This window comes from Podarcis muralis, chromosome 8 (genome assembly GCF_964188315.1).
Source record: "Podarcis muralis chromosome 8, rPodMur119.hap1.1, whole genome shotgun sequence".
NCBI lineage: Eukaryota > Metazoa > Chordata > Lepidosauria > Squamata > Lacertidae > Podarcis > Podarcis muralis.
In genome coordinates this window covers 70,747,275-70,765,810 of record NC_135662.1, presented here as the reverse complement: position 1 = coordinate 70,765,810, position 18,536 = coordinate 70,747,275, and the positions used below count along the sequence as shown (strand labels likewise).

General features: G+C 43.6%; 1 protein-coding gene across 1 annotated transcript in view; it reads right to left on the bottom strand.

Annotated features, from left to right (window-relative positions):
* Positions 1-1,319: 1,319 nt before the first annotated feature.
* CDH9 (cadherin 9) overlaps positions 1,320-18,536 on the bottom strand; it is a 138,155-nt gene continuing 120,938 nt past the window's right edge. Inside the window, exons 9-12 of the mRNA XM_028737920.2 lie at positions 17,488-17,609; positions 8,770-8,887; positions 8,422-8,673; positions 1,320-2,457 (exon numbers count right to left, since the gene is read on the bottom strand). Coding sequence (XP_028593753.2) covers positions 1,967-2,457; positions 8,422-8,673; positions 8,770-8,887; positions 17,488-17,609 — 983 coding nt within the window. The 3' untranslated portion in view covers positions 1,320-1,966. The remainder of the gene's footprint in view (positions 2,458-8,421; positions 8,674-8,769; positions 8,888-17,487; positions 17,610-18,536) is intronic.

Here is an 18,536-nt window from a genome sequence, read left to right as displayed (position 1 = left end):
TATGCCGGTTCCCTCGGCCAATAAAGCAAGATGAGCGCCGCAACCCCAGAGTCGGACACGACTGGACCTAATGGTCAGGGTCCCTTTACCTTTACCTTAAATCTAGGGCCTGTTCCTGAGAAATGCAACACCTGCTTGTAATCAGCTAACAGTTGCTTCTCTGAACACCTTGTTCTGGGCAACAACAGGAAACTCTCTTAAATGCAAGGTAATGAATGGATGAAGCTTGTGGCTGAGCTATGTGTTAAACAGATTGCGCTAACTGACAGTTAGAAGAACAAAGGAATTTAGGGAGGACTTAGTGGGCGACAGGGAGATATAGTTCCCAAAATGCATAGTAAAGGTTGGCTATAAAAATTGCACAAAAGTGGGGCAAGCCGGATTGGGGACACTTGTGACTGGGTGACAGACAGGGGTTTGTTGGAATCAAAGATGTGTGCATCACACTGTGGGGAAACCAGTGCTTTTCTTCTAGGGAAGAAAAAAAAGTGCCAGTAATGAGTCCCCCCAGAAAAAAAGCACTGGGGGGAACTACAGTGGCACCTCGGGTTAAGTACTTAATTCGTTCCGGAGGTCTGTTCTTAACCTGAAACTGTTCTTAACCAGAAGCACCACTTTAGGTAATGGGGGTCTCCTGCTGCCGCCGTGCCGCCGGAGCACTATTTCTGTTCTTATCCTGAAGCAAAGTTCTTAACCTGAAGCACTATTTCTGGATTAGCGGAGTCTGTAACCTGAAGCGTATGTAACCTGAAGTGTATGTAACCCGAGGCACCACTGTATTTTAAAAAATGTAACCTGCAGATAGGCTCAATTGTCTGCACAGCCAGGTAGATGGAACACCATTCTTGTGCAAGAATAAATCCTTTCTGCTTTGCTACCTGTTATTGGTCTCTGCTAGACAACAAACCTCAAAGTGGAGAGTGTCACAACACAGTCCAATTATTCTCGGGGTGTCCTGAGAACAGGAACTATTTCCATCTAATTCATACCTCTGAAAATCAAAGCAACCTGCCTCCCACAAATGGTTACAACACACTGGCCTAGTTTGGTGTCCTTTGGATATTTTGGAATTGGGTGATTAACTCCCATCATCCCTGACCATTTGTCATGCTGGCCAGGGCTGTGGGAGTCATAGTCCAATACGCATGAAGAGCACCAGGTTGGGTTGGGAAAGGCTAAAATATGCATTTCCTATCATTGACTCAAGCGTCCCACATGCTGAGCAAATGAAACCAGCCGTCTATTTATCAATACTAATTTATTTAATAAAAATACAAAAATATAAATATACATATATAAAAATATCATGAATTGACACACAGACATTCTTTTACTCAATAAATATGGCAGTAATATTCATTCTTATTTTTAAGGTGTAATCAGATTATAAGATGGGTACATATCGTCCCAGACAGCCATAGGAAAAGTGAAGCAAAGTGTTCCTTTAGAAAAAAAAGTTATACTTTCCAACTTGTTTATTAAAGGCACAAAAAGCCTTTTTAGGTATCTTTTCATAAGTGCTGAGTATCTTCTTTCCAACATCTTAGGCAGAGAGGGTGAAATATAGTTTTGTCTTAAAATAGCAATTATAAAATCTAACCAGTTTCATTCACGTAGACTTGTTAAGCAAACCCTTACTAAGACAAACACCTATTTTTGTATTTTTCCAAGTAAGAGAATGTAGGCCACTTTTATCTAGATACAGAGGCATTAATCCCATCAACACTGACCAAGTCACAAAATGCTATTATTAGGCCATGATCCAAGGCTGCCCGGTCTCCAGTGTAAGCACACAAGCCCCTTCCTTCTATGTAGGACTGCTCCCATTCTCTACAACCTTGAGGAATGCTCTGCAGATATTTATTGGGGCTGGACACACAGAGCCACTGTCATTGAGAAGGATGGGGCAGATCTGGCTCACCACATGGAACCTTTCATCTGCACTTGGAATCCCTGGATCAGGATGTCAGTCTTGGTCACTCTCATCTCCGCCATACATATCTGCCAACTTTTTAAACCGAGGTCCCCAGTCACTGAGATAATCGTAATCTTGGTTGCCACCATCTGTAGTGAGCGATTCCAAAGAGCTAAGCGAATTTGCTATAGAATCGTTCCCTTCATACGCATATGTTGCTAAAGAATCGTAAGGAGGTGCCGTTGGATCCAAATCATTTTCCTTTAGCCTTCGATGGATAAAATCTTGGACATCAATGTTCTCCCACAGTGGCACAGTTCTCCTTATCTGGAAGATAGTTTCTGGCATCACATCTCTCCTCATTTTGCTTTCTTCTCTGGCTTCGGGATTTCTTAGCGTGCCAATGTCAAAGGCTTGAGTATCTTCTTCGCCACCTCCTTCATCATTATAGGTCACAATATTGTCTCGGACATCATCCTTGGAAATGATCAAGGGCTCTTTCTTCCTTTGCCGCTTCATTGCAGCAAACAGCACGACTAAAACTGGGAGCAAACAAAGACAAGTAAGAAACAGACAAACAGCTTTGAGATATTTATTAAAAATAAAAAGCAGTAAAGAATTCTAAATAAATAAATAAAAGCAGGTGGATACTGAAAAGCAAATTAAAAGGGCAGCACCTAGACAATGCAGTTCAAAAGCCTCATTGATCACAATAGGTGTGTGCTTGACTCTCCCATTAAAATTAATGGGACCTAGGACTTTGATGATATACAGTCGTACCTCAGCTCCTGAACACCTTGGGAGTCGAACGTTCCGGCTCCCGAACAATCGAAAACCAGAAGTGAGTGTTTCGGTTTTCGAACGCTTTTTTGGAGGGAAGCCAATCACCTGGCATGACTTCCACTATTGTTTCTGGTGCGTCTGCACAATCAGAAACCAACTGGAAGCAGCGCCTTGGTTTCCTAACATTTCAGAAGTTGGACGGATTCTGTTTGACTCCCAAGGTATGACTGTACATGCTTATCAAGAGTAAAGCTCACTGAATTCAATCAGACTTATGAGTATGCAACCATAGGATTTATCTGTTGAAGTCCTGAAGTGAGTCCTAACAGTCTCACTAGATATTGATGTGCAATCAGTGTCAATTTGTGTGCACAGACTCCCTCCGTGGGACAATAACACTGAAAAAGGTCCCCCTTCCCCCTGAAGGAGCCATATAGGTGCACATCTACATATGCACAATGCCCTCTTCAGGCTAATATTGTTTGTGCCATCAGACAATCAGCAGATTGTAGGTCTTTGGAAAATTCAAATTGCTATTTGAACTGAGCCAGTTTGTTTTTTTACCTGCATCCCACTCAACATCTTATATTTCCCTCTATACATAAAAATGTAAGGCTGTCATCATGCTGTAGTTTGCCAGTTGGTGGCCACACCAACTCTAGCATGTTGGAACTGTTAAATGGAGGAGGGTTGGCTGCACATGTGCGCAGCGAGGTTTCATGGAAGCAGAGCACACTTTGGCAAACTGCTCTGTGAAGCTCCTCCCACCCTTTGTTAAATGCAGCTGCATCAAGGTTCAGTGGAGGGGGAAGGCACTTCACAGAATGGTTTGGCAGAGTGCTCTGTGAGGTGATTCTCTCCCTCTATTAAACATTGATACGGCAAGGCTTAATGGAGAAGGGAGATGATTCAGAAAACCATTTTCCAGAGTGCCTGCCCCTCCTATAAAAGGGTTTGTGGCAAGCTGTGCGGGGATAGGTGAGGGGGCGGGTAATGTGTAAAGGGTTTAGTCATATGTAAATGGAACAGGGTATGGCGAGTACTGTCAGTTTGCATTTCTTGGTACAGAAAGTATTGGCCTGATGTGCCTTTCCTATTCTACTTAGTTCAAGAGTGTTCTGGAAGGTTTCTTTCAATGTGAAAGAAGCAGGCAGAAGGTTTCTGATGTTTGGGTTATTCCTTCTGGGAAGCTGAGTACAGCTGGTTTAAACTGGTTCTGTTATCCTTTCTGTCAAGGTCATGCTGACTATAATAGTCATGTCAGGAGGAGCCTGGGTTTCACACTTTCTCTTTCTCTTTGTTCTGGTGTGGTGTTCTGTATGCTGTAGTGTTAAGGTTTAGTCTTATTATAAGTTATTGTCAAGTTTAAGATAAGCCTGCTGCAACTGGATTTCTTATGGACTGTGCCATTCCTGGATTTGTGACCATTATGGTCATTTGCCTTCAGCGGTGAGTGGAACGAGCAGGCAGCCCCATTGTAGGTCAGGTAGTCATGGCTTGGTCAAAATGGCCTTGTGGGCCAAGTGGGGAGGCCTCAAGGGGCTAATTAGTCTCATGGATGCGAAATTTCTGGTCCTCAGTGTAGACAGTACTGAACTAGATGGACCAATGGTCTGACTCAATATAAGGCAGCTTCCTATGCACCTATGAGCATCGTCAGGTGGAGTAGGATGGCACCTATGCTGGCATTTAGGAGGGAAAGCTAGCTGGTCTGCTCTCAGAACCATAGCTGTCAAGCGTCCCTTATTTGGCGGGACAGTCCCTTATCCCAGCGCCATGTCCCACTGCTGTCCCTTATTGATGATGTCCCTTAAATAAGCTACTGAAGGTAATGGGGCCTTTTCTATGTCCAGCTGTGCTTTGTCAACAACAAATTGTTGCTGTTTTTGTGTGTTGAATATATGCTATATGGTAATTTATGGACCTAATAGGTATCTAAAGCCATTTGCACGCAACAAAATATGTATTTTATCAAAGTAATTGTTGATCCCTTATTTTGGCTGCTGATGCCTTATTTTCGAGGCTGCTGGTCCCTTATTTTCAAATCTGTAAGTTGACAGCTATGCTCAGAACCCTCTGCATGCATTTGGTGCCCATGGGTACCAAATGACTCAACCAAGGTAATATTGTAGTGGGGATGTTGCTGAAGCAAGCTAATAAATGTGCATGGTCTATTCTACTTATGCTGTTTTCACAAACAAGTTTTAGAGAACCTTGGCACTTCCCTTTTGCCTTCACTACAAAGAATACTCTCACTGGCTCTTCAGTCTATTCAGTTATCCCCCTTTAGCACTCTTCTTTGTTGTTGTTATGGGCAGCACATCAAGTTTCATACTTCAGCAGTTAAAAGCATGATCCTTAGAGGAGGTGCCCTCTTATTAGAGAAGTGGCTTCTTCTGCATTTGTATTTGGGAATTTTATGAACTTGTAAAAGTTCATCATAAATTTAATTGCTGCATTAAACAGTAGGAAACGACGCAACATGCCAGGGTGCTTTTAGTTCATCTTCAGCTGCACTTACATTCCTTTGGTGATGGGTTGCTTTCTGCCCTTCGAAACAAACTATAATGCTATAATTATTGGTTGGTAGTCAGTGAACTTTTACTGAAGGGGAGATCCATTGACGTTGATGAACATGACTAAGTTAGTGCCACAGTTGTGCTAGTGCCAAGTCCCACTAACACAACAAGGCTTTGCTTCCTTTCCTTTCCCACCATGCCTGCCCCTAAATTGATTCTGGGAAGTTGGGAAAAGCCCCAGAACAGTGCAGAGGGCTGGGGAGGAGAAGCATGGGTAAGCAAGAGTTAATTAGTGTCTGAAAGTTGTGGTGGCACCAGACATGCTTCCCTGATGAGATCATTCCTGGATGTTCTGAAGCAGTACTCACCCCCAAATAAATACAATGTATGTCTAAAAATGCAAATTTTGAAAAAAATATATTTAGAAAATGGCTCCCTTTGGGGGGGGCTGTGTTGCGGGCAGCAACCCGAGACCTCCCAGTGACCCGGCTGTGGGCAGGGATGCTGCCCACGTCATTAGGACTCCCAGCTGCCGTGTCACGTCTCCTGGCTGACCAATCGGGTTAGCCGGGGGCGTGGCCGTGTGGTATTTAAACCGCAGCGTGTCTGGGGAGGACAGCCTCCATTCTTCTCCTCCCTCAGATCTCCCAGCTCACCCACCCTCTTTTCTTGCATTGCTTGACTATGGCCTTGCTATGAATAATGTCGGTCGCCTGGTTGTTGGGGCCAGGTAGGAATTTTTCCCCTTGGCAAATTGGCACCAGCCGTTTGGTTTTCGCCTACCTAGTAGCAATCATCACAACTTTGTAAGGCTAGGCATTAGGTAAGCCTTGTCATGGGAGGGGCAGTTGTTGCCTCTGGCCTGGCTCTCCACGTTAAGGGTATCCCATTAAAGGGATCTGGGGGTCTGGCTCCTGCCCGAAGCATGGGCATGGGCTAGGGCCATGCCATGACCCCATCAGTGACCCTGGGGGTGCTCAGTTGATGCATATCATAGGGCTCCCCCTGTCGGTGTTTGCCCCTTACAGGACTCCTGAAGACAAGCAGGAGTCAGAGTATAGTCTTGCTTCATCCAATTGCCTAAGCCAAACCACTCACATCTGTAACCAATAAAGTTGTGGCCTAATTTATCCCATTAACCCAACATATTTGTGTCTGTGTGCTTATTTCTGAGGGAACTGCAGGGCCCGGGGCCTTGCCATGCAAATGTTTCCCCTCCATCTTCTCTTCCCATGTTCCTGCTAAATATCATTTGGAGTTCCCCTAAGCCTCCAGAGCAGATCTGAGGAGGGCACAAGGGGGCATGGGGAGAAGAGCAGAGGGGAGGTTCCATTGTGCAAATATACATCCTTGTACTAATGGAACCAGTTCACTGGGTGCTGCCCATTAGCTTTGAAAATATGTATTTAAATATGTATTATATGCACATTTTATTACGGTTTTTCTTTTGAATTCTGCATGTATTCAGAAACTGGATGAAGTAGACTTATGGGTGAAGACACGAGAAAGTGATGTGGACCAGAAATAGACTGATGTGTCAATTCTTAATCTGATACTACAGATCTCAGACACGGCAAGGATCTTCATTTTTCTAGCTTTGTTAATTAACCACTAATTGGGAGAAGGCCACCTGAATTGGACCTTGGATTAATTTGTATGCTACACAGAACTACATCAAACTAAGATGCCTCTGGCACTTTTTTTTTCAACTTGTGACCCCACTAGGTGAAACTTTCTTTCTTTTGATCTTAGTGTTGATAAATTGCACACAAGCAAAGAATTGTGGTCTAACTTTGTGACATCACAATGGATGATGGGATGCAGCTCTTCAGGCTGACATATGGCCAAGAGGCAGCATTGTCCACAGTCACTACAAGCAAAGCAGAGACATGGCCGTTCCTCAGAAAGTAAAGATCATTCCTGACATAGGCCATTCCCACTTCATTGGTATGTCAGTGTTGGCAGAAATGCTCATACATCATGACTTTCACCCCTCAGCATGTTAGATAGTATGCAATATTATTAAATATCCTCATATCTCAGTTGGTGTTTGAACTATGGGAATCTGGCAGAATTCCCCTGATCTCTTTGCAATGAGCTTTGGGGCTATTGATCAGAGACATGGGATGGCCCACAACCACCTGGTGGGTTATACAGAGGTACTGTTGAACCCATGTATGAACTATTTTCATTTTCCAAAAATGCCAATTTAAAGAATGAGCATGTGCAATGTATGTTTTGGATGAGTAATCTATGTTACTTTTCCAAAACAGCAATTGTGAGTCTCAGCAAGTACAACATGTTGTTTTGCATGTTCCCTCACTAGTATCAAAACATCTCTAAACTATCAGCTGGTTACAGCTGACCTACACAGCTGAGCATTGGGAGGCAGCTGGTGCTGTGGTCTAAACCACTGAACCTCTTGGGCTTGCCGATCATAAGGTCGGCAGTTTGAATCCTCTCGATGGGGTGAGCTTCCATTTCACTGTCCCAGCTCCTGTCAACCTAGCAGTTCAAAAGCATGCCAGTGTGAGTAAATAGATAGGTACTGCTGCGGCGGGAAGGTAAATAGCGTTTCCGTGTGCTCTGGCTTTCATCACGGTGTTCTGTTACACCAGAAGCAGTTTAGTCCTGCTGGCCGCATGACCCAGAAAAGCTGTCTGCAGACAAACGCTAGCTCCCTTGGCCTGACAGCATAAATGAGTGCCGCACCCCATAGTCAAATTCGACTGGACTTCAGTGTCCAGGGGTCCTTTACCTTGCAGAACTGAGCCAACCTATTCCCATATTAAAGCACCTCTTAAACTTGATTTGTGCAGGTCTGGAAAAAGGAATGACTAGAAGTTGGCCCCTAGGTCAAATATCCTCTTCCCCTTGTCTGGACATTTTAATCATTTTTCAGATGTAAAGCAAGAGAAGGGGACTGAAAAAAGATTCTTTCAAACTACAAGAAAGAAGATTCCACCTAAACATTAGGAAGAACTTCCTGACAGTAAGAGCTGTTCGACAGTGGAATTTGCTGCCAAGAAGTGTGGTGGAGTCTCCTTCTTTGGAGGTCTTTAAGCAGAGGCTTGACAACCATATGTCAGGAGTGCTCTGATGGTGTTTCCTGCTTGGCAGGGGTTGGACTCGATGGCCCTTGTGGTCTCTTCCAACTCTATGATTCTATGATTCTATGATTCTATGATTCTATGAATCACCTACCCAGGAGAATCACAATGCAGAGCAGAATGGCAACGAGGGCTCCTGTGCTAAGACCCGCTGGAAGGAGCAAAGCTTCAGCATTGCAAGACTGCATGTTCCCTCGGCTGTCACAGGTGCACACCCGGATAGTCAGTGTGCCAGTGCTGCTTTGGATGGGGTAGTCATTGTCAAATATTACCACTGGCAGGACATAGGTGCTCATTTTATTCCGGCTGTATCCATTCCTTCTTGTTATAACGCCTGCTGTGTTATCTGAACCAGAAGACCAAGAGAAATGGAAACTCACATTAGGAATCTTTACGTGCAGGGATGAAAACAGGGCACCTAGAGCTAATAATTAGAGCCTACCTTTGTTGTCCACGATGGAGAAGTTCGGATGGACTGTGTATTCTGGCACCAGCTCAAAAAAAAATTTGTGTCCACGTGGTGGCTCATCCTTGTCCACAGCACTAATGGTTTGTATGAGCTGCCAGGAAACATAGGAACATGTTGTGAGAAAATTAAAACCACCTTTTCACGCTCTAATTCTGAAATACCTGAAATGGCTTCAGAAGAACCAGATCAATTGCATTTTACTACTGTTGTGTGGAGTTCATACTGGAGATTGGTTTACGGATAAGGAACAACTCACAACACCTGTTAGGGAATGTTTCTCGCTGCTTGCCATCTATTGCCCTAGCACAGTTCTTTTCAAACTGTGTTGCAGAAAACCATGGGGTTTGTTGGAAGTTTATAAGGAGTTGCTCAATAAGCAGATCAGTAAATTCCTTCCTATGTCAAAATGGTATTCCTGATGCTTAGGATCTCTGTCTTTGCACACTTGGAAATCCCTGCCTTCCACTTTCCACTGCAGTAGGTGCAAAACCACCTCCACCCATGCATTTATTTGTGGCACCCATATGTCAATTCAGGTTGTTCGACTTTGCATCCTCCTCCGAGCACACAAACAATGGCTTGCTCTTAGCTTCAGCAGGCAGCCCTTGGTGCTCTGTATAATACTCAAAGCCCTGATTGGCAAGCTCAACAGTGACCTTCTGGAATCTCCAGCCACTTCTAATGCCTCACATTACAATTACAGCTACTCCACATGCACTACCCACTGTCAAGTAGATTTCAAGTCCCTGTTCAAGTCATAGGGATGAAGCAGAATGCTCAGCTGGAGCTGCGAGGGGACGGAAAGAGGGGGGGAAGTAAGCCCTATGCAATGCTAGCTGAAGGGCGATACTGGCAGACTCAAAAAGACAAGCTAGTCCACTTCATTTTTATCTGAAAAGACAAAAGAGCTGACATGAAACGCTGAGAGCGAGGATGGGGAAGTGGCTGGGGAAATCCTACAAGCCAAACATGCACTGAAATGTCTTGGTGTCTATATGTCTATGCATACATACGTACATATATGAACGAGTTCCCAATATTCTGCCATGCTTCAGAGCAGAGGTTCCCAAACTTATTTGGCCTGCTGCCCCCTTTCCAAAACAACAACAACAACAACTCAGTGCCCCTGGAAATCCAACTTCTCTAAGCGAAAAAACAAAAGGATGCAGTGACAAATTTGTGTGTTTTTTTTATGTTTCTATATTTCTACCTACGTCCTACAACATAGTAAAGTTGAAATCCACTTCCTGGGCCTGACTGAAGCCAAAAATGGTTCACCAAAGCCCAGGAAAACTCCTCGCCGCTAGCACAACTGTTGAATCTGGGGGAGGTGTTGTTGCCATCCTGCAATGTGCCTGACCTGGCAGCAAGCATCAGTACACAGCATACAATTGTACAAACAGTTGTTCAAAATTCTCTTCTCTTCTTTCTTTATGCTTCCTCTGCCCTCTTATTTTTATCCAATGCCCCCCCAATTGCACTTGAAGCTACTACTGTCCCCTGGATCATTCCAGCACCCCCCCGGGGGGGGGGGGCGCGGTCTCGCCCACTTTGGGAAACACTGCTTTAAATGAGAAAACCAGTGAGCGGCTCAGCTTTGGATCTGGAACATGTTCCAGATTGGAACCCCACAGCTGCTTCTCCCAAATAAAAGTAGTGTGGTTAAGAACGTTGCATATTCATTGGCCCCAAGATCCCGAGATGGGAGCAGATTTGATTCTTAATAGCTAGAGTCTACACCCACCACATTACAAGAACCCCTTTAGCAAGCATTCACCCCCATAAATGAATAAATAGTCCTCCTTTCATGTTCCTGCCTATGAAATTGGTCTTTTCGGTGGTGGCTGGTTCCCCTCAAGTCTAGTGGGATGCAGTGCAGGTAGGCCAAACAGCTGGTGGAGACCGAGGCAATGACAGTTGGAGCCAAGTAATTCTAGTTGGTTCCTCCCTGTTGTTCTACAAGGGCAATGCTGAGACGAAGGAGGAGGAAGCAGCTTACAGGCATTAGGAAGGATGGGGCATAAATGCTTACAATAACAATGATCCTACAAGCATAAGAACCATTATCTGTGTGTAGGGGCCCTTGCAGTCTTTAAGACTTCATTCAACACATAGACACTCATGCACTAAATGATGTTCAAAAGACAGAGCTTCTTAACTGGTGAAGGACCAAGTAAGGGGGAAAATAAGAGTCTCTTTAGTACTGGGTGTATGCTGCAATTCAGTGAAGGAAACCTGAAGAGTGTATATTGGGTCTAGAATTTCGTTTGCTGAGCATCAGGTTCCATTTAAAAATACAGGAGCAAGTTTCCAGTCTTCATGGCTGTGAAGATCTATGTGGAAATGTGAAAGGCAGTAGTTGATGGCTTGATGGGGCTGAGCTGCTCACCTGAACTCCCTCTGTCATTGTTGCATACTGCGATGGAGAGGAATGCCAATCCAGCATACCTGCCAGTGCGTTTTCATTGTACCAACCTTTCTGCTCCCAGCATACAGCAGTGATGCAAACAAAGGAAGACCAGATGAGTGGCACAGACCTGCCATGCTGTCTGCTGCTAATGGAAGGCAAGGCTTGCTAAAATCTTGGGAATCAGAGGGTTTGCATATTCAGAAAGGTTTCTAGGCGAAGGAGGGGGTGCTTCTGTTCCCTGCATAGCTCCTTGTCACTTCCTCTGCCTGACTAGCAAACCCAGAGCCAATTATGCAAGACAGTAAAATAAAACAAAAAGCAGAAGCAATTATGTGGAATAAAAGATGCAAATTCATTTGATGTGGAAATTGAAGAATTGAGCTTTCCTTGGTGCTGAATTTGGATTACTTTACGCATCATTTCACATTAAAAAAATAACAGCCAACAGTAACAACAGCATGGACTATAAACAGCTCTGGATATAAATACACAGATCTTCATTTTGGAGTCAGCGGTCACCTGGGTTTAGCTGCCGCAATTGTGTATTCTATGAGTAAGCCACAGAACAGGTGAAATGGGATGTTAATGCATTTTCACTGACACCTCTTGCCAAGAAATGACCCAAAACTTAGGACGGTGTCCACAAGGCAAGCATGAAAAATTGTTTCTGGGTGAAATTATCTATCTCTCATAAACAGGCTATTTTTAGGCAAGTTAGTGAGTTAAAAAAAACAAAAATTCTCTCATAAATCTTAATAGAAGATCACCAGAAAGTGTCATTCCCTGCTCACTGCATAACTCTATTTTTGTAGATAAGGCTTTCCTGTTGCAATTGAGAGAAAGAAGAAGGGTGAAAAAACTCCTCTGTGAGTCATCCACCCACATAATGTAGTTGTGGCAGGACCATGAAGAAATATATTGCACTTGGCAACACACGTTTTGAATATGTTTCCACAATCCTCCATGCTTCATAAAACAACCTTATTGTCAAAGCTGATCCTTTATTTGAATTGTTGATTTTGTTTTTTTCCAGAGTCGCTGCTACCTGTTTAATTCCCCCTGCAGCAAAAATGGCAAGTACAACGGCTTAGATGAGGGGGTAGGGGGTCAAATAGCTGTCAGCATTTTCAACCTCTGTGTCATGATCAAGCCCTGCAATTTTTCTTGAACTATACAGGAAAAGTCTTCTCATATAAGCATCAAAACAGCAAGAGAAAACTTCCCCTTTGTAGAGGCCTGCAAAACAACAAAACTAAGATAAGCAAGTTAATTAAAAAGGGATGTAATTAGATCCCTGCAATTACTGCCTTGAGGAATGCAAGGAGAAAATGTCTAACTAGAAGACAAATTCTAACAATTTATCATAAGGCTCTTAGGCCCCCCAGTGTGGGATGGGTGAATCTGTTGGTTATGGTTTCTCTCAGTTTCTCATGTTCCCAATATTAAATTCACTTCTCCACATTTCCACATCAGTTTGAAATCATCATTTAAAGGTCCTCATGGAAATTCATCTGCGTTTTTGTGTGATTTTCTCCCAATACAGATAATAGTAAGCAATGTTGTCTAATGTACGGTACACATTTCCACAAAGCATTTTCCCCTAGCATGATATGTTTTGTGTTATTTTCATGAATATGTGCATTTTTTGTAAACTCCTTACCCTATTATATGCATTTTTGTACACATGGCTGGGGAACTGCATTGTCAAATTTGGTGACGTGGGGATTTTGAAGTATTCCTGTGTTTCACTGCCAATATAGTTTTGGACAATGCTATTTTTCTAGAAAAAGAACACCTCCCTCATTCTCTTAGAATGGCAATAGCCATTAGGAACGGAGTTCCGGGATGTTCTGGCTGAAAAAATGCCCTGGTTCTGGAAAGTGAATTAGATAAGATCAACTTTAAATGAAAGCTGGACCGCATTCCAACCCCTCCACACAGGGGCGAACGAAGGCGTTGTGATACCCAGGGTGGGGCATTGCTATGTAGGGCGCATGTGCAGCATCGCTACATATGACTCATATGCCGTACGTAGCAACGCCACACATGCACTGTACATAGCAGTTTGCCAGTGGCGGTGCTCCAGCACATTACGGACAGTACCGGGATCCTCTGCTCGCGGCTGCAGCCATGAACGAAGGATCCTTTACATGCGGCTGCAGCGGTGACGGAGGGATCCCACCGCTGTCCTAATGGCGCTTGAGTGGCGCCGGCGGCAAACCGCTATGTACAGCGCATGGGCATCGTCGTTATGTACAGAGCATCCATGCAATGCCGCACATGCCCTGTACATAGCGGTTTGCCGCTGGCACCAGGATCCTCTGCTTGTGGCTGCATCCACGAACGGAGGATCCTCCACAATGTGGCTGCGGCGACGCGATGGCTGCTTGTGCCACCGCAGTGGGGCGAGCCCCCACAGGCTGCCTTCTTCCCCAGACATGGCACCCAGGGCACACTGCCCCCACCCCCCGTTGCGACACCACTGCCTCCACACACAATCTGGGACAATGCTTGCACAGATGCCACACAAATGTAAATATTGAGGATCAATTCTGGCTCTTTCACAAAAGTCAGGTTTTTCCCCCTCAGTATAAAAAAAGGAACGGGTGGAGCTGGTACAATATTCTGGAATACTAGCTGATGAATGATGATGTTATTTGTCAGACTCCAACCCCCCCCCCCCAAAAAAAAAAAACACACAACCACCCCAGTAGCCATACCACTATATATGATATATGCTGCTATATATGATATATATGATACCACTATTTATGATATATGTGGAAGGGCTTTGAGTCACACATCTTGCCATACTTTCTGCTCGTCCGCATTTCCACTTGTTCCATGCCTAGAAAGCATGGGTTTTCCTCTTGTCTCGTGGTTTCTAGGCACAGCTCTGAGCAGCTTGCCCTTTGCCCCATTGCTTCCTCCTGGAAAACCTTAAACACTCAATTGGAATAAAGAGCAATGTGCAGAAAACCTGATGGGTGTTTGTTTGGATTCAACACTAAACCACGGGTTTCCCTAAGGGAAAGTAACAAGGCTAATGGGAGTGTGGATGAGCCTTTTGACTTAGCCACTGAAGATTCCCAAACTACCCTTAGGTGAGCTTCATAATGTGATACTTTAGTTATCTACATCATCCCAGTGGTAGGGAGAATTTTATGTCACATGAAGAGCAGATGTATATTAAAATGTGTAAGTCAGTGTGGCATAGCAGATATAAGAGCCATCTGACTCACAGGAGCATAGGAAGAGGAGGAACATCCAAGGTTCACAGCAGCTCATTTCCACCATGAAAAACTATGATTGATCATGAGGCCCCAAATGTTGTTTCATGTACAGTGGTACCTCGGGTTACATATGCTTCAGGTTACATATGCTTCAGGTTACAGACTCCGCTAACCTTGGGTTAAGAACTTTGCTTCAGGATGAGAACAGAAATTGTGCTCCGGCGGCATGGCGGCAGCAGGAGGCCCCATTAGCTAAAGTGGTGCTTCAGGTTAAGAACAGTTGCAGGTTAAGAACAGACCTCCAGAACAAATTAAGTACTTAACCCGAGGTACCACTGTACCTTTAAGTAAGTGAGCTACAAGTATTTCCACCTTCACTCTGAAAATGTAGGGAATGTTAATGGAAGTTTGCAGTTCCTATGTCATTGTGTGGCTGTTAAGTGCCATCACACACACACACACACACACACACATATATATATATATATATATATATATATATATATATATATATATATATTTGGGAGGGGGAATGTCTGATTTATCCGTTTTACTTGTGAAGATGTTTTTCTAGTGTGGTGTCTCATTATCTGCGTCTTCAGTATTTAAGAATAAGAAAGTTGGTTTCTCGCTGAAGTAGCGGCAGTGTAAATTTATGCATAACGGAAAAACAAAGCTATACTAGCGAGGTGCATCTATTGTAGTCAACACTTCAAAAAACTTTGCTGTGCATCAGGCCTGTACATTTGTTGCACTGTTAAAGGTCTGAGGCTTACGGGGCCAGTGTCTCTGCTGCTTCCTGCCTTCATTGCAATTACATAAACCATAGGGGAAACCACTCAAATCATACCTCCTGCATCCAGCCTTGGACTCCATGTTGTTTTTACACTTCTGTGCATTCCCAGAGCAGCACGAAATAGAAGCAAGGGATATCAGCAACCCTACCTCTCATGTTAAATAAGAATTGAGCTGGAGTCACTTGGAGATGCTGTATCATTAAACATCTGTTTATTTAATGTCTGATATTCTGTGTTGCCTAACACTGCAACTGAGCAAGTATAACCATGGGCTATTATGAAGCTGTGAAGGCCAATATCCTGCCTTTCAGTTTTTCCAAGACTTGAAGACCATAATCTTTCCACTAATAATTAAGTGAAGATGATGCATTTGGTTAGTATACAATGAATGTCCACAATAAAGGCAAAGCATAGGAATCTTATTTGAGTACTGTATCATGAGATGCAAAAAGAAGGATGTGGACTGTTCATACCACACCTTTTACCTTTTTTTTTTTTTTAAACCACACAGTACAGTAACTTGGCAAGCTAAGGTGTTGGATTCGGGGCACCATTGATGCACAGCAAATTGGCATTTATTTATGGTGCATTTTGGAACTAAGTTTAAATACTGATATTGTGCATGTGTCTTTATTAGGATGGAGACACTGTCCATGCAGTTTTGTTATCCAAGTATTAGGAAAAGTGCAAATGTTGAAGGGTGGCTGTGTTATGGTTTGTGCTTTGTTTCAGAGAGTTAGGCTGGTTCATCTTTAAATGTGAACTGAATCAAAAGCCTCCCCCATGCTTATTGTTAACTTTGGCAGTCTTTACCCTGAAAAATATACACGAAGTATCAAAGTAATTTTAGCCAAAGCATGTAATTCTACCTGTTCACCCTGAGGCAGATATTGATTACCTGCCTGATGTTGGATACACCCCCTGAAACCCCTCATCAAGCCTAGGTCTCTTTCAAGCTGCAATATTTTCCCTTCAGCGGTCTTGGTGTAGATGCATCTTGGGTAGGCAAAATGGACCCAGATACTAATGCTTGGGTCTTGAATACAGATTTGTGTCATATGCAGTAACATTGAAATATCAAGAAAGTAGAACTCCTTTTAAAAAAGAAGAAGTATTGCCTTCTTGTTTTTGCTTCTGACAAAAATCCCCACAGCAGTCTGCATTAGTTAGATGATAGTCAAAATCTATACAATTGTGCCTTGGAAGTCGAACGAAATCCATTCTGAAAGTCCATTCGACTTCCAAAACATTCAGAAACCAAAGCACAGCTTCTGATTGGCTGCAGGAAGCTCCTGAAGCCAATCAGAAGCTGTGGTAGCCCTGTCGGATGTTCAGGTTCCAAAGAACGTTCACAAACTGAAACACTCACTTCCGGGTTTGCAGCGTTTGGGAGTCAAAACATCCGAGTACTAAGTCCAAAGTACGACTGTATAGTCCTTAGACCAGGGGTTGTCAGCCTGGTCCCTTCTGCCCACTACTGGGCATTTCAGGATTCCAGGTGAGTGGTAGGGGGTTCTATGGCACAAGCTGAATCCTCCTTCCATCGAGCACTGGTGGGCGGTAAGGAAATTTTACCATCCAGAAAGATGCATTATTGGGCGGTAGGTATGAAAAGGTTGACTACCCTTGCCTTAGACACATATCAGTTTAGAGCAGTAGTTCCCAATTGGTGGTCTGCGGACCCCAGGGAGTCCAAGGCACCATTCACATTATAATTATTATTTCTTATAATACATAACTACCATAGAGCTATCAAAATTTTGAAAAGTAGGAATCCATGGTTTGGCCCTTGAAAAACAGGGGGTCTGCAGTGCTTAGCTAATTGGGAACCACTAATTTATAGAATGGAACAATTAATTCAGTAACTTTTTTCCACAATCGTAAGATGTTGTTACATCTATTATTATTATTATTATTAGTAGTAGTAGTAGTAGTAGTAGTAGTAGCAGCAGCAGCAGTAGTAATAATTATATCCCACTCTTCCTCTCAAAGGAGCACACGTAATCAATTATTATCGTAATTTTACATACTGCCTTTTTATCAAATAGACAGTGTGGCCAGCTATAAAAGAGATGAAATCAAAATGCTTAGACAAACAAAATGTGTGAATTAGGGGGATTCAAAAATATGAACCTTTCCCCCATCTTTACCAATCAAGCACGGGTCAGACTGCCACTATGGATTAATCGGAGTGCAGAAAGTGTTGAGATTTCATCTACAAGTTTGTTGGTAACAGTAAATATGCATTTACCTGTCCTGCTTTTGCATTTTCACAAACAAAAGTTTCATAGTACTTGGCAAATTCTGGTGCGTGGTCATTTATATCTAAAATCCGGATGAAAATGGGAGCCTGGGTACTTTGCTTGGGGTTGCCTGAAACAGAAACAATAGCCACAATCTTATACCATAATTCCCACTATTTCTGATATTGCAGTGTGAGTGCTGATCCTTATGTAGCAAAAACCACCCACCTTGCCGGAGGGAGGAAACAGCATATCTGGCAGAACCCCAAGGTTTGCAGAAGTACATAATTTATATTTTTAAAAAGCCATCCCAAGTTTTCCCAAAATCCTGGAGGGGCAGGTCAAGGAACAAAGGGTGAATGTGTACATTCATATGCAGAGCAGGGAAATGGAATTGCAGTCCAACAAGGCTGTTACCTTGTTGTTGTTGTTTTATCTTTCATCTTGTTATTTATTAAGGCTGTTACCTGAATCTCAGCTAGAGATGAGGACACAAGCACAGCCCATCCCTACTCTCTCCCCAGCAAGTCGTTGAGCTGCTAGCCCACCAGAGCTTCCCTAACCTGCCCCCTTTTTACTTTCTCTGCACTACTACTACATTCAAAGCTCTGCCTTCTCAGGGACTGGGTAGTCTCCTGCCTGAGGGCCCAAAGTGTAACTTCACAGATCAGAAGACTTTCCCAAATGGGGAAGCCTCCATTCCCAAGAAAGGAGATAGTCACCAAAGTTTTGTGCATTACATCTGAAAACAGAGCAAGGCTGGTGTTTGGGGTTCCAGCCTTCCCCTGTATCTTCATCTGCCAGAGACTTTATTTTTCAGAAGGAAATAAATTTAATGCTGAAACTCTTGGGCTGTTTACCAGTTGTGGGTGGCTTGGTGGGGAGCCACTGTTCACATGACCTCTGGTCATTCATGTGACTGCTGCATACTGCGAATCAGAGGGGGTGGGATAAGGCAGAAACGAGGTCAATGCAGTGCAAACACATCTGTGAGAATACCAAATTGGCTCTGTCAATGTATTAGCACCACAGCAACCTCATCACTCTTTCTCTACCT